Consider the following 15,979-nt stretch of genomic DNA (forward strand, 5'->3'; position numbering starts at 1 on the left):
AGAGAAAAGGAGCCGTCCAATCGACACAGATGTACTTGATGTAGTGCAAGGGTACTGCACCACCAAACCTGCAGGTACATACCTTTCAATGGCTGGGGCAGATATCGGGCAATCTGCACTGCCATATAAACTGTCAATCAGTACTGATAATGGGTAGAGTTAGTACTCATTTAATCTCTCTCACTCTTTTTCTCTCTCTAGAACATCCATATCGGGTCCTACGGACCTGAGATGTTTAATCTGGGTGCTGACTTGCAGCACAAGTTATCTTGACAAGCTACTGAATTGAGTTTCCATTTCTCCCAGGTTTCCATGCTCCTGAGAACAAGTGTCAATTTCCCTTGAGTTCTACGGAACTGATGGCTACCGCCTCTTTATTCCCGCTACCCAGTCCACTACACAGCTCTCATCTCTTCTCCAGACAAAGTCACCATTCTGTAAATCTGGACTTTGGCCAGGACCCCATATTTATACTTTAACCAAAAGTGACATAGAATCTGTAATGACTGCAAGTGATAACAGGCTCATTTTTTACATCTAGGTGAAAAAATAGTACTTCGAGCAGCACAGTGCTCCCTAAGCCTATGCTTGGAGAGGAGAACAATACACAGCAAACCATCAGCCTCACTTCCTGCAGTACCAGTATGTTTTGGGGGAACAGGCCCTGTCCAACAACTGACCTGGTCCAGTCAAGATTACGTTGTAGACCTAACATGACCAGAGAAAACTCTGACTGCAGGCTGAAGTGAGAGCATTTCAGAGACAGTCTGAGCCACCCAAACAGCAATCCCCTTCCCACCACATTCTCCAGCTGCTCCATTTTGAGTCACAACATAGTTTTGATTGAAGATATTTGGGATCTCTATTCAATATATATGCTGAAAGGACAGACCTCCATTCAGTTCAGATGCATGCTGAATTTTAGATCCAGGTGGCTTTTGTGGACCTTGTCTGGAGTTCTTGACTATTTCCCTCTTGCCCCACATGAGCGAGCTGCTCTTCTGAAACACCTGTGCCAAATTAACCTACATGTCCCCGTTACTGAGCTAGATTTGTCTCCACACAAAGAAAGAAACCAGGGGAAGATTCACTGCAGAACAGCCTGAAAGCAGGCTGAGATTCTGCTCCCAGTTAGTTCAGTCCCAAACAAGTCCAAAAGAGCAGATCTGTCCAGAAACCATGGCCCATTTGTGGTAGTAGCATAAAGTCCCCTATGAAGGAAGTTAAAAAAACCCACCATGGTGTGAGACAAGGAAAGAAGTGTGAGTCCTGCCTCTGCTTTACAATCTCTTTCCTGATGCTATAAATAACTTCAGTGAGTGTCACTTCAAAGGGAAGGGGTAGCTGATGAGAGGTGCTTTGGGGACTGACGGGGATGGGGGCGTCCCAATGTCTGATCCCACCCAGAAACTTTGCATAAATAAATAAATCATCACACAGAGAAAGAGAGAGAGGGAGAGCAGAGGAGGTTACTTTGGGAAGCAGTACAGCTTGCTCATCCGATCCTTGTAGTTCAGAGAGAGTGTGTCATGTTACAGAGAAGCCAGGATCAGCCACAGTGCAACTCCAAAGCAGTTGAGAATTACCTCTTTCTAATGGGGACTTTCATGTGCAATCTCTTAACCACTCTGCTAAGGAACTGAAACTGACAAGCCTAGAGGAAGAGGAAAAGAACAACAAACAAAAAGACTGAAAGACAAAACTGATCTGATTATTTTTCCCAAAACTTTTCTGGAGTTGGATCCTTTCTTTTTTAAAATAACTTTTTTCCCTTTTTAGCCACACAATTTTGTTATTGTTGTTGTTATAATTACTATTATTCAGTGGCATTGGGATTCCCTCGGACACTGCTCTTCCGTGAATTCTGGATTGTTTTTCTTGGAGTGGGATTGAAACTTTATTTATTCTATTTATTTATTTATTGTTTCTCAGGACAGGGAGGGAATGTTGGAGGAGAAGGGCTGGAAAGGTGCTAGCAATGGTGCCTTTGACAGGGGATGTATTGCTCCCCCCAGGACAGGGGATGGAGAAAGATGCTACAGGTTTCCTCTACTGCTGGGCTCTGGGCTTCCTGGGGTGTCTTTGCTTTCTCTGGTGCTGAGCCTCCTGCTATACTATAGGACATCAGACCTGCAATCCAGAGTTTCACATTTGGAAGCAGACAGATGCACTCAGCTCCCTGCCTGGCTCTCTGCAGACCAAATGGAGACAGCTATTTTGGGAAGAGTTGACCAACTGCTTGATGAGGTCTGTGTGCTTTCATTTTCATACAAATATATATATTTTTCTTTTTCTATTTTGCTTAAAATATTTTCTAAGCAAATGATTCACTGGAGTGTCTGTTAATTCATTAAAAGATGTGAATCCCCTCAGATCTCTCTCCTTTATCTCTCCTTCTTTATAAGTAGTGCAGATTTTGCTTCTATCTGACAAAGTCTATGGTTTGTCTGAGCTTTCCAAGTTTTAAAATTAGGGGGTTTTGTTTCTTTTCCCCAAGAAAAGGCCCCTTTATAGCACCATTTTTAGCTTCAGTCTGGTAACAAGGGGGTTAGGATTCATGTGAGATGACAGAATACTAGTAAGGGTAGGTACACAGGGTGCCATTCAGAGACCAGACTTAATCATCACATTAACACAGTTTAAAACAAATAGCAAAATGCATCACCCGATGAACTGAATATGCCTAGGAACAGCATGGTGATAATAGCAAAGGTACCTGTATTGTGACAGGTAAACTGGGAAAAGCAGCAGGCAGAGACAGGTAAATGTTATGACGAGCCTAGATGCCAGTTTCAAAGCAGTTTGGAAGAAATTCCCCTTTATTTTAATCCAAATGGCTTTTGCATATTTTGGTTTGGGAAAATAAAAAGACAAATATAACTTAGAGCACTCAGGGCCTGATCCAAACAGAGCTGAAGTCAATGGGAGTCTTTCTGTGGAGTCCAGCGGGCTTTGCATCAGACTCTTAAATATTCTTAGTGATAGCAGCTGTCAAAAAATCTTAGACAGACCAATTGATAGATGAGTCATACTGTGGATCTTAAAGCTAAAAGATAAACCCCTTCCCAACCCTACAAGATCTCCCACTTCATCATTGTAATGTACCCTCTTCATGTCTCTAATCGTAGAAATGTAGGGCTGGAAGGGACCTTGAGAGATCATCTATTCCAGCCCCTTGCACTGAGGCAGGGCCAAGTCTACCCAGATCACCCCTGACAGGTGTTTGTCTCCCTGGTTATTAAAAACCTCCAATGACAGGGATTCCACAATCACCCCAGAAGGCTATTCCAGAGTTTAACAATCCTTATAGTCAGAATGTTTTTCCTAATATCTAACCTCAGTCTCCCTTGCTGCAGATTAAGCCCATTACTTCTTGTTATTGGGCCCCACTTCAGTCTTCTTTTCTCTTGACTAAACGTGCCAAGTTTTTTTAACCTTTTTTCCTAGGTCAGGTTTTCTAAACCTTTTGTCAGTTTTGTAACTCTCCTTACAAACTCTCTCTAATTTGTCCACATCCTTCCTAAAGTTTGACACCAAGAATTGGACACAGCTGAGACCTCCCCAGTGCCAAGTAGAACGTGACAGTTACTCCCCATGTCTTACATGGGACACTCCTATAATGCCATACATTTGTTCCTCTCTGTTGTTGACAGCCAACTTTTAAAACCCTGTACAGCTTGTGAGTTTTGGCGTGGTTCTGACAAGTGCTAGAAGTTAGGCTGCAAAGATGCCAAACTGTGGTGCACACTGACTCAAATGATCAGGGAGGGTGTTCTGTGATACGCAGAGAGATGCTGTGGGTTGGGATTCAGGGCTGGGTCTTTTTCCCCTTTCTTTGTGCAAACCACTCCAGCTTTTGCTCAGGTCAGAAGTATCATGGATTCGTATAAATGTGGGGTATGGAAAGGACTGGTGTCAGACCCATTAGTTGATTAAAAAAACATGGAGCTAGTTTCTGCAGCCCGCTGTGTTTCATTATTTCAGTCACACGTTGCAATGTTAGGAAATTAGGCAAGGAACGAAGAAACAAAACCACTCTATTTTAATGGCCATTGAGTGCTGCATTACCCTAGCACAGCAGCAAACAATGAATAGGAGCAGCCATCATACTCTGGGTTCTGGATAAGATATCTCTGTCTTACATGTAATGATTCTGAGTGCTTGATATCTGTGAATGGTTCTTTGATGGCCTGATTAATTTGCAGATGAGTTCATTAATAGCGGACGTTGATATGGCACTGCTGTGAGGAAGCTCATACGGCTGAACTCCTAGCTGGAACTGGCAGCCCACACTGCTGGAGTCCTAGAAACGCACTTCTGTGAAGTAGATCACATTGCTATAGTCCTACTTACCTAGGTGGGGCACTGCCATGGAAAGCCTCACACGTTGCTCAATTCCTAGCTAACACTGGGAGAATGGGAGTATGAAGGAAGTCTCTACCACTGGAATCCTTGCTGGTATTCACCGGTCACTGGTGTAAGGAAGTGTCACCGTTCTAGACAGCACTGCTAGGATACTGCCATGCGAAAGCTTCAAAATTATAACAGAACTCAACAAAAGAAGTCAAGTTCTCTAAGAGAAAATGAGTCCGATTCTCCTGTCACACCAGATTAACACTGATGTAATTACATTTACTTCAGTGGAGTTACTCCTGATTTACACCAATGCTTGAGAGAGGAGAATCGGACCCTGTAAATTAGATTTTTTCTTTTCTAATAGTTAGTTCAACACTCTAGCTACACGAATCCCCAGGAAGGATGACAAGAGATAAGAAGGAAAGAGACAGAAAGAGAAAAAGCATCAAGGAGAAAGATAAAGGAGAGTAGAAAGAGGGACTGAGAGATATTGAAAGGGAGGGAGAACAAGAATGGGAAAAGCAAAAGAGGGAGACAGAAACTAGTGGAATATGAGAGAGAGCGGCTGGGAGATCACTTTAGAGGATGGGTGAGCAAGGAAGCATATTCATCCCTTCCCTTTCAGGTCTTCAGGCCTCTTACAGACATACCCTCCTGGATGAACTACGTTCTTCCTCGATGTTTTGACCTTAATGAGTTTTACAGCTGTCAGTTTCATATAATTCAGCACAAAATAATTTTTTTAAAAAATCCCCAGACTTCCAAAGCTATGGAGTCCCTCCTAACTGGGGGGAAGAGACGGGGCTGCTGGGGGAAGGAGAAGGGAATGGAGTGGAGCAGCGCAGCATCCTCCTTTAAACTGTGTTGGGGAGGTGAGGGGAGACACCTGTATTTGTGGACTGGGGATGTAGTGAGTTGGTAGGTACATGTATTTGACTTGGATTCACATGCACGTGATGGTGTGTTCTCAGTGTGGGTGCGTAAAGTCAAGGTATGTACGAAAAGTGTTATCGCATGTGTTTTTGTATTTATTGTGAATATGCAGTTTTGTGTGGTGTGTGTATGCAAGTGTGTTGCAAATGAGTGTGTTGTGAGACGTTTACATGGGTGAGTATATGCTTGAGGGTTGATTGTGATTGGGTGTCGTTTTATGTTTCCCTATGTGTGTTTGGGCTGAGTTACCTCCACATACCTTTATGGGAGAAGCACGTTGGGAAGATTAAGGGCCCAATTCTCACTTGTGCTCTGGTGGTACAAGACGGATACAGATGGCACTTCGGGATTAGCCCTTTGTAAGGCTAGCATATATCTGCCAGAGTGGCTCTAAACTGCCCTCCCCGCAAGGTGTAAAAGGTGTGCCAGGACAGGCAGGGGGAAAAGGAAGGAGAGGGAGTGGTTGGACTGCACTGGACTCTGGGCTGTTCTTGTCTGGGGGCGGCCTATGTAGCCAGAGTGTAAGTCCTAGGTTGCACCAGGGGCATGACAGAGCTCGAGCTTCCCTGAAAATATGAGGATGGAAAAGAGGTTGACAGTCACCTGCCCTCTCAACCACACCCCATTCCTGTGTGAAATGCAGGAATGGAGCAACAGAGAATTGGGGCCTAAGTGCATAAGTAATCTAGCGAGGAATCTCACTCACAGGGAGAAAGTTTGTAAGGCTCAACTGCTGCTTACACCCAGGTGAAGGGCTCATTCCTGCTTCCCCTGGAGAGTGCAGGATCATCTGGAGAAGCACAACTGAAAGCCACTCACATCCATTTCAGTTTCTTCTTCCTCCCAGGAGTTGTACCACAAGCTATTCCATGTGAGCATATATGTCCAGTTCAGGTTGTTCCAGTATTGTCCACTCTCACATTGCTATCATAAGTCTTGTGATATTTATTGTCTTTGTAAAGACCTAGCTCCTGAAGTCAGGTGATTATCTGAGAATTTCAGATTTCATTTTTTAAAATGTAAGTTCCTAGCCCACATAGTTGCAAAGAAAAGCTTGAAAACATGAGCCTTAGAGACTCAGGAACTCGAAGGCAAATAAAAAACCCCCCAAAACGTATCATTTTAAAAAATCTCATGGTTTTTAATCAAATCTCATGATTTTTTTGACCTAACTCTCTAATTTGGAGGTTGGCTACAGTGCTGTTCCTCCCTTCAGTCCAATGGAATTAACAGACTGGTGGGTAGTCCTCTACAGAGCCAGTCTGACTAGTGCAGACTTCATTAGTTACTGTCAAAGCATCTCACTATGGCTGCAAATAGTAAAAACTGGGCTGGACTTTTCTGCCAGCCAGGAATGAATTCTATGCCTTTCCCTGAAAAAGTTCATGCTGGCTAGGACAGATATGGATGTTTCTCAGAAAACTTTGGCTGCAGGCTAGAATTCCTCTGTGTTTATGGGGCATCCGAAAAATCAAATAAAAAGCACAAATAAACTGTACAGTTGGCATTGAAAGCGGAGGCAGTGATTTGCAAAGAGGCAAATGAAGCATCGCCCCATGCTGGTTAACATGTGGCGTTGTCTCTTCTTGCCAAAAGCTCAGTGGAGTGGAGCCCGGGGTGTTCTCAGAGCTGCCTGCTCATAATACATGAAGAACTGGTGAACTTACAGAGATAGAAATGTGTCTTTTTTACATAATTTAAAAATAATCATCATCCTGAAAACCCCCAGGAAACAGAAAATTGACTTTACTGCCACTCTGCATCTGTGCAAAATGGTGATGAACACAACTCAGCCATGTATCAAATGTCAGGGAGTCCATTTGTCACCTCTTTAGAGCTGCTAAAGAGATTTGGGGCAGTGTTGGAGGAGGGGAGAATGGATCAATGCTCTTTGCTACATGTAAATACAGACTTCTAATTTTCTCAGCTTTGGTGGAGGTGCTCAGCAGGGGAACTCCTGGTATATTTTGCGGTATAAATGTAGCAGGGGCACCTGAAGATTTCCTTCTCTGTTCCCATCAGAAGGTTTTCTCTAATTTCATTTGAGGGGTTCTGGGAGCTGAACTGCATGATTCTTGCTTTACAGTGGTCAGCTACTGCTAAGCTGTGGTGCTATTACTTCTATGAGCTCCCTTTCCCTGGTTCTCCATCTCAATATTGCCAACCCCAACATTCAAAATTCATGAGCAAGGTCCCAAAAATCATGAGATTGGCTTAAACTCATGAGATTTTACAAAATAAATGTTGGTTTCTGTTTATTTGCCTTTTGGTTTTTGAGTTTGTAGCATTCACAGTTGCAGCTTTTCTTCTCAACCATGGGGGCTAGAAACTATTTAAAAAAATGGGTGTTAGAGTCTCACATGCTCAGGTAACATGTTCCAGGAGGTGGGACTTTAAGAAAACCCCCAAATACCATGAGATTTAAGATAAAATCACAAGAGTTAGAGACAGTACCAGTCTTTGAACTCTTCTGATTGGGTCTAATGGATTCTCAGTTTAGAATCTGTTTCCTTTAGCAGCTGGGGGTGGAACAGGAAATGATTTTATCTGCTCTCATGAACCAAAACAACTGCAGCTGCTGAAAAACTCTAACCCAGTGGTTCCCAAACATTTGATCAAGGTGATCCACCAGCTGCATTTGGTCTTTTTTTGTGCCCCAATATTACATGTATGCATCTTCCCCCTGGTACGACAGCCCTAATCCTGGCCCGGTTTGGAGGGGATGCCCAGAGGCGTGGAGTTGGAGAGCTAGCCTGCCTTGCACTTACCCGTACTCACTCACTCATGGCAGAGGAACAGCTAGGCCAAATTTGAATGACTGACACTGTGACCTGGTGCATGGAGTTGCAGTACCTCTCAGGTATGGTCCGGTCTCCCCTCCTGGAGTGACAGTTGGGCCAACCCTGAGTGGTGTTACAGCCCTGTGTACCAGGTCACAATGCCTGGATCAGGGAGCTGGGCCCAGCACCACGGGACAGGAGCCACTGCTGTGTAGTCGGCTCACTCTCCAACCCCCTATACCTCACCCCCTGTGGTATCCTCTCAGCACGGGGGCAGGAGAAGTGCATGTTTGCCTAGGCCCAGTGGTGGGTTAATTCAGCCCTGTACATGACGACCCATCTAGAACCTTTCCGCAACCCACATGTGGGTCGGGACCCACTATTTGGGAAACACTGCTCTAATTTACTCCACCCCAAGTGCTGCCCCCTGTTTTCCCTGAGCTCAAGGACACATCCAAACCAGGCACTCACTTGGAATGGAAGAAAGGTTTCAGGGTCTAATCCAGCTCACTGAAGTGTCATTGGAAAGACTTCTGTTAACTTCACCTGAATTGGCTCGGGCCCTATGAGAACTGAAGTTAGCAGTAAGCTGCCATCTATCTCACCTTCAAGCAAACTCACTTCCAACTACATTTTCTATTTCCAACGTGTACTTCAGATAGACTTTTTCTTCTTTTCGCTCACTCGCAGACACAATGTCTTCCCTTCTGCTCACACCTACCACAGCACATACTGTTGGGCAGCCCCATAAATACAAGCACAGTAGTTGCCAGATAACCACAAACAAACAGGATCAAGAGTAGAACTTAGAGCCTGTAGCTGCAAACACACAGGACACTAACCAAAGCAGGAGAGCTGCAATTCCAGAAACTCAGGACAAATTTGTAAGCCAATTAGTTGTATAAATAGGAAAAGTGCAGCCAGAAACATGGATTTTTAAGTGACTTTAAGGGAGCAAATGGTATCATGATCCTAATATCAAATCTAACATGGTAAAAAACAGACAGGGTGACACAGTGATTAAAAAAAACCTGAGCTCTGCCTATCTCTAGCACTTTCAGCTTTTCTACTATGGGTGATTTCAACAGTACTGTACATTAGGTACCTTTCACCCTTCACACTCAGTGCATAAGGCTCTGGTGAGTGCTGTATCTCTATTTCCAGAGGCTAGTGGGTCATCACTTCCTCCGTGCAGAGTTCTACAGTAGCAAAGTAAAGAGCTGATTAAATAGATGTTTATTTCCACTAGTTATGTGTCACTGTCAATTTATTTTGACAGCCTGGATGTCCTCTGCAATTTTGAGTGACAGATCCTTTTTACATTTTTAATATTTTTGTTCTATAAATAGTTCATCAAAGAGCTGAGTTCCAGGCAGAGCATTAATCTTCACTAGTTAGAGAATGACTTGTCACAAAACACCGCTGTCCATGCAAATCATGCACTGTGACATCATTCCTTAACTCACAAAGATAAATAACATCCAGGGCCCAATTTCCAAATGTGGGAACCCTAATGAGATGTTGAAATCTTGTGTGTGGATGTTTACATTGGCTCTTGGATAAAAGGGGAATATACATGTCTATCTGACAATTTAAGATCCCATATAAAGAATATACATATATACATATCTACATAAACAGTACCTAATTTTTGGACAGTTATCAGTGTTGAGACTAAATATTCTATTCTCCCAAACCAAGATTTTCAAAAATAGGACCCTAAAGTTAGGCTTCTGAGTCCATATTTAGGTTCCTAAATAACTGATATGGTTTTCAAAAGTACTGAGCACCCATCACTTTCTGTTGACTTCTCAGTACATTCAATGAGAGCGGCTGGGTGCTCAGCACTTTGGGAAATCAAATCACCTATAGGAGCCTAAATATGGATTTAGCAGCCAAAAGAAAGACACATTTTTGAAAACATTGGCCCCAATTCTTAGAGAGGTGGATAACAAGAGCAGGTGAACATGATACACAATGGTTCTTAAAGATTAGCTGTGATTCATTAGTGGGAAGTGTAGCCCTAAAACTCATACAGATAGTTCTCTATTTAACGGTTAGTCTTCTCAAATTATCAACACACCAGCAGCTCCAGTCATTAACATGATGCACAGAGCAAAGTGGTAAGTCATAAATTACTTCTGAACAGAGACCCTGCGTGACTCAGTCAGCATCTCAGTAACAGATAACCAGTCTAGATGGATTCATGTTTTCTCTTCTCAATCATGATAGGTGTGTAAATAATACAAGTCATGCGTATACAATTAGAGGAAGTCAGAAACATATCGACAAAATGAATTTTCATTTTTGGAAAATGGTGTTCTGTAGAAACTAATGTTTCACAGAAATGTATTGATTCTGACAACGTTTTTGATAAAAAGGTTTCTAAGGTCCAGAGTAGACGGTCTTGTCAATTCCCAAAGAGAGAAAGACTTGAATCAAAAGCTCAACCTGTGTGACCCAAATTGGGTGTTTCAACACAGCTCTGTTTCACAAACATTTTCACAAGGTTTTCTTTTTGTTCCAATGGAATGAAAACACATTTCAAAACCTCAGAAGTTTTCATTCAATGGATTTGTCATTGTCCAACCTGCTCTATATGGAACGTTTCAAATTTACCATCTTCTCTAGGAACATCTCTTTGGACAAACATTACTACTAGGCCAATGAGCTGGCTCTTTAGGAGAGCAGAACCTGTCTCCATTTTTCATCTGCCACTTTGAGTTTTCTGTTGGGTTTTTGAGCATTACAGCCTTCACATGGGGCATATTCACCTCTTAATTCAGCATTGCTGCTTCTTGCCAAAGGATCACACTTGAAGGTTATTATGAAGTTTTCTGTCTGCTTTCAGTCAAGAGACATGTTGTAAAGTTTAAGGCTGTGGACTAATTATCAGCCTTCAATCCAATACCAGACATCCCTTTCTCATTGTACCTCACTGATTTAGCTTCTTCCCACTCTACTTTTTTGACATGTTTCAGGTATGGGTTTCATCACTATTAATGATATTCCCCCCCCCCCTTTACTTTACAGAAATTAAAATTCAACTTGCCGAGACATCGAGAAATTCGAGACACCAACCAGAGGTGCAACTGCCCAGCAGGTAGGGGTCTCAGAGGCCTTGGCACTTTAGAATGATTAATGAGCTCTTATTTATCCCATCTCACCTTGAAAGCTTTCCTAATGTACTGTGGTATGGGGTTATAATGATACATATACTTTATACAGTAAACCTGCATATGGAATGTATAAGTACATACATACAGGTTTGGATACTTATTCATTATATAAATAATAAATTTCTATATGACAGAAACTCATGAGAACACCAATATCCACACACCCAATGTGAACAATAAAATAGACAACCACGTATGTTCTTATGCAATCTGTCTGCATGCTTCTGAGGCAATCACCCTTAAGACCCATGGAATTATACAACTAGCTGAGGCATCTTGTAAAATTACGACCCTTGACATATAGAAATAAGTTTATATTTTATGGCATTGTTCAGTCATGCTTGTTTCCAACCATGTCAGTATCAAAGGGATTGTGCCAACACTTCCTCTGATGTCATTTTAATACAATGGGCAAAAAAATGTTATGGAAAACCCATTTGTGAGCCGCATTTCATTTAATCACCATGAATCATACAGTACTCTTTTTCATCTTATAATAAAGTATACTATGTACAGAGAAACTAGAGAGGTGGGGGGTTGTTTTATTTTTAAAGAACAATAGCACTGACCTGTGATGGAAATGAAGCAAAATCCAGGGTCCAAACACTCCTGAACTTTGGAACACTTCAGATTTGGCTGTTACACATCAGGCCCTTTTCCAGAATGGTACAACAGGTTCAACTGATGTTTAGTTTAAAAGACAATGTAAATTAAACATATATTAATCATTCTCTCTCTTTATATATCTCTATATCTATATCTATCTATATCTTTGTATAGTAGAGGTGGGTGAACCGGTTCAAATCAAATAAGAATCCTGCAGCCTAAATTTCTTTCCAAAACTCAAATCAAAACTGAGCTGAACCATTGCTGAGTTTCAAAAAAGTTCCACTAATTTATTCTTGTCATGAATCTACAACTTCATGCACTGCTCCACCCCCAGATTCCTCCCAGGATTTGACATTTAAGAAATGAAATACCACAAGAAATAATTTCTGGCCTAGCCTGAAGCAGGAACCTTGGGATTTGAGTTCAGAATAGAAAAAAATAGATGAATAGATTATTAGGCCAGCATGGACCATTATGGTAATCTAATCTGACCTCCTGTATAACACATGCCATAGATATCACCCAAGAATTCCTGCACCAAGCCCACAAGGAAGGCTGATGGTAATTAAGACCCTTGTGAACTGGTGACAGCAACAATGGCAGACTTTTCACAGGACTTGGGTGGCTACTTATTCGATGCAGTTTTCTGAAAAGACAGTCTTGATTCCAAGGAGAGATGAATATTTCTCTAGACCTTAACTGAAGATGGGGATGATGCTTTCTCATTGCCTGTTGCACCTCGTCTGTCATTAGTAAATATTCCAAGGGCACAGATGCTCTTTGCAAGATTCCCTTCAGTCAGCCTCCTGTTTCAATGGGTGACATTTAACCATGTTTCAAAACTGGTACCATGGCAGATGGAGCCTTGGTTGACTCCATCCTGTGCACATGTGCTGCTTCAGTGTGTGGTCCATAATCCAGGCTGAGTCTTGGAAATCATTTCACCCTTGACATTTTTTCTGATGCCTGAGATGTCGGAGGGCTAGACATAATTTGGAGTCCTAGACAGTATGTCCCTTATGAGGAGCCTGAGGCTAACGCAAGTATTGAAGAGAATCAATGTGTTGCGAGCACTCAGTACAAACCCCTTCCTCCCCAGCTAGTACACTCCCAAGACCTGTAAACAAGCACGCATAATCCCCCTGGTTGAAAATAAATGTTTATCAAAACTGACGTTTAAGTATATCCACAATTCCAGGTCCAACTCGTTGCATGGTATAGAAGGAAGACAAATCCATTTGCTGAACTTCTCAGTACAGGATATAAAGGTCCTGGACAGTCAGAGGAAGGTCACACGTACAGTAGGAGGGGTTCACAGCTCCAGGGCGCCAGGGTTTGTTTGTGAACTTAAACAGTTTGAAAGCTGAGAGTAGGGAAACTGAGAGGATGTATAAGTGTGTAACTGTGTCTCAATTATCTGGGTATTCATGATAAGAATAACAAGAATAGAATGATCAGGAAAACAACATGGGTTTTTTTTGGGTCTTATTTAAACAATAAGGAAATATATGTTTCCTTAAACTGGGAAGTTGATACTTCAAATCATTCATGCTCTGTTTGGGTGTGACCACCTATGAGTGGAGTGTCACTTCTGGGTCATTGTGTTTTTGAAGACTGTAGGTCACAAGAGCAAGTTTCTTAGTGCTGCAGGCATATGCATTCAGGTTACCAGCACCAGCCCTGGTTATTTCTGACTAGATTCCTTGGTTGTGACAAATATCCTGTGAGCCCTTTCATGTTCCTGTAATTTACCAGAATTTTCTGGTGCCAGACTGCCTGAAACAGGTTTATTGTATGTCCCTGAGATAGACCCAAGTAGCCACAAAATGCATGGTATCAGCTGGGCTCTTCCCACTACAAATTAAAAACCTTAGCAATTAGGGGTGAACAAACCTTGTGAACTCTTTCTGGGTTTGCAGGGTTTGCTCAGGTATTTGAATTATGTTTTCCTGTAATTTCAAAGAGGATATGATCTTAAAAAATGGATGGGTGTGGAAATATTGAATGCTTCAAGTGGACTTTGAAGAAAACCCTGCATGTTACCACAACTGGTGCTTACATGAAACTAGAGTGAAAAAAATATCCAGGCAAGTATCAAACTAGCTCAGCTGGCAGCTGAACAATAGATTGCCTCATGTATAGCCTACAAGTTGTGGTAATGATGATGACACAGATTAGTTTGAATTATGGTAAAGCCTACAATGTGCTTGATCCTTTCTAAGCATAAGTTAAGACAAAATTCCTGCCACAAAGAGCTCAGAGCTCTTTAAGGAACCACAACTCAGTACCTAAAGGAAAAATGAAGAATTTACTGACCAGTCCAGAAGACCAAAGATTGAAGTCCTAAACTCTGGTGATGTGACACTCAAGAATAGACAAGCACTCAACAAGCTATCCATGTCCTATCATACTGACACATATCAGGCCATCAAAATAACAAAGACTATCAAACACTCAAGACAGTCACACAAGTCACCTGTCATATCTCTCTCCTTAAGATGCTACAGAGATCTCTTATCTTAACTCTCTTCTGAAAAGTGAGGAACACCCTCACAATCAGGATTACACCTACCCTGACCCAACCTCAGCTAAACTATTCTGTTCCTGACTATAACATCCAAGAATATTCTCAACAATCTAAAGTCCAAGGATTTGTGTCAGTGATGACATCTCATCAGCAGATGCCAATGTTCATTTCTGGGGAATGTAAGTGACTCCATGTCCTGTTCTGAGAAGACCCCTTTCTGAGTAGGATTTTGGAACATCCAAAGAACAGACCACAGTCAAAGATCCATCCCAGGTTTTGATCTGAGGTCATTGATTGCTGGACAAGACTTTGGAGCTTCATTAGGACTGTGCACATGCAGAGCAGAGATGTTAAATAAAGTTAATTGTTATTAGAGGAGAGCTATAACCAGAACCTCAAATCCAAACTCATTTGAATTTGGATTGCCCCTTGATTTGATCCCTAAGTGTGAACCTGACTTTACAGTTTTTATTCTGTGTCAGATACCACACCGGCAGAGGTTTATTTTCCAGCAGAGGTTTGGATGTGGCTGAAATCTCCTGGGAACTGCTTGAGATGGCAGAAATCTCTCCAGACAGCTGTTTTCTCCAGATCCTGCCATTTGGTAACACACTCTCATGAGAACAGTTTGTTAGTTTTTAATATCACTGAATGCAAATAGAGACCTTCTTAATCTAACCTCAGCATGATCCAGATCTGAAAACTGTCTCCTTAGACCATCTCTTATAGCTGTATATTGTACCTCAGTCCTCAGTCTCAGTGCTTGCATTCAAGGAGCTCTGAGTGACTGAGATACAACCAAGAACACATCCAAAAACAGATAGGCATAAGTGGCTGACCTATATATTTCACATACTTCTCTTCTGCTCCTCTTTTTACTGGGTCCTTTCTATTTGTTTTACATTCCGCTGGCTCTCTGCTTCAGTTTTCAACATAATTTGTATTGGATTTTCCTTTTTGTTCATTTTCTTACAAGATTTGTCTGCAAGCAGAATCTGAGTCCATACTATTTGAGTTTTATCGAACTTTTGATAAACTTTTCAAAATAAGACAAAGTGAGTTTTCCACCACTCTAACTAGCAGGTTATTAGTGGTAGTATTGCAGTGGGACCTGGAGACTCTAATCGGGATTAGGATCCCATTGTGCTAGACTCTGTACATGCATATATTGAAAAGATGGTTCCTGCCTCAGAGAACTTACAGTCTATCAGTAGCTGAAAGCCCAGGCTGCCACATGGATGTAATATGTAAAGTCACGTGCATAAAAAGGTTAAAAAGTCTAACATACAAATTTGATGGCAACAGACTGTGAATCCCAGTGATGACCGAACCTGGTAATATTCTGAAGAAAAAGAGCTCTCAGCCACACTTGAAGCTATTTCTATTGCCTCACACTGACTCAGCAGACATTCTAGCTTTCTGTGTGAGGTTTGGGGTTATTGTGTGTGCTGGCTGTGTTGTTGTGTGGGCGGTTTTGAATCGTGGCAGTTGGACCAAGTAATCCACCATCTGTGTAGTCTCCCTCATACAACCAATGAAATGGTTGCATGTAAATTAGCTGTAGAGGAAGGGTGATGATTAGTTGAGTTACCTCT

At 42.0% G+C, this 15,979-nt stretch overlaps 1 protein-coding gene across 1 annotated transcript in view; it reads left to right on the forward strand.

The window, feature by feature from the left end:
* Positions 1-1,506: 1,506 nt before the first annotated feature.
* Positions 1,507-15,979, forward strand: part of COL13A1 (collagen type XIII alpha 1 chain) — a 148,044-nt gene continuing 133,571 nt past the window's right edge. Inside the window, 2 exon segments of the mRNA XM_067552986.1 lie at positions 1,507-2,247; positions 11,103-11,172. Of these exon segments, the coding sequence (XP_067409087.1) occupies positions 1,945-2,247; positions 11,103-11,172 (373 nt within the window). The 5' untranslated portion in view covers positions 1,507-1,944.

This window comes from Emydura macquarii, unplaced genomic scaffold (assembly GCF_026122565.2).
Source record: "Emydura macquarii macquarii isolate MOO-44397 ecotype Brisbane River unplaced genomic scaffold, CSIRO-AGI_Emac_v2 contig_1390, whole genome shotgun sequence".
Taxonomy (NCBI): Eukaryota; Metazoa; Chordata; order Testudines; family Chelidae; genus Emydura; species Emydura macquarii.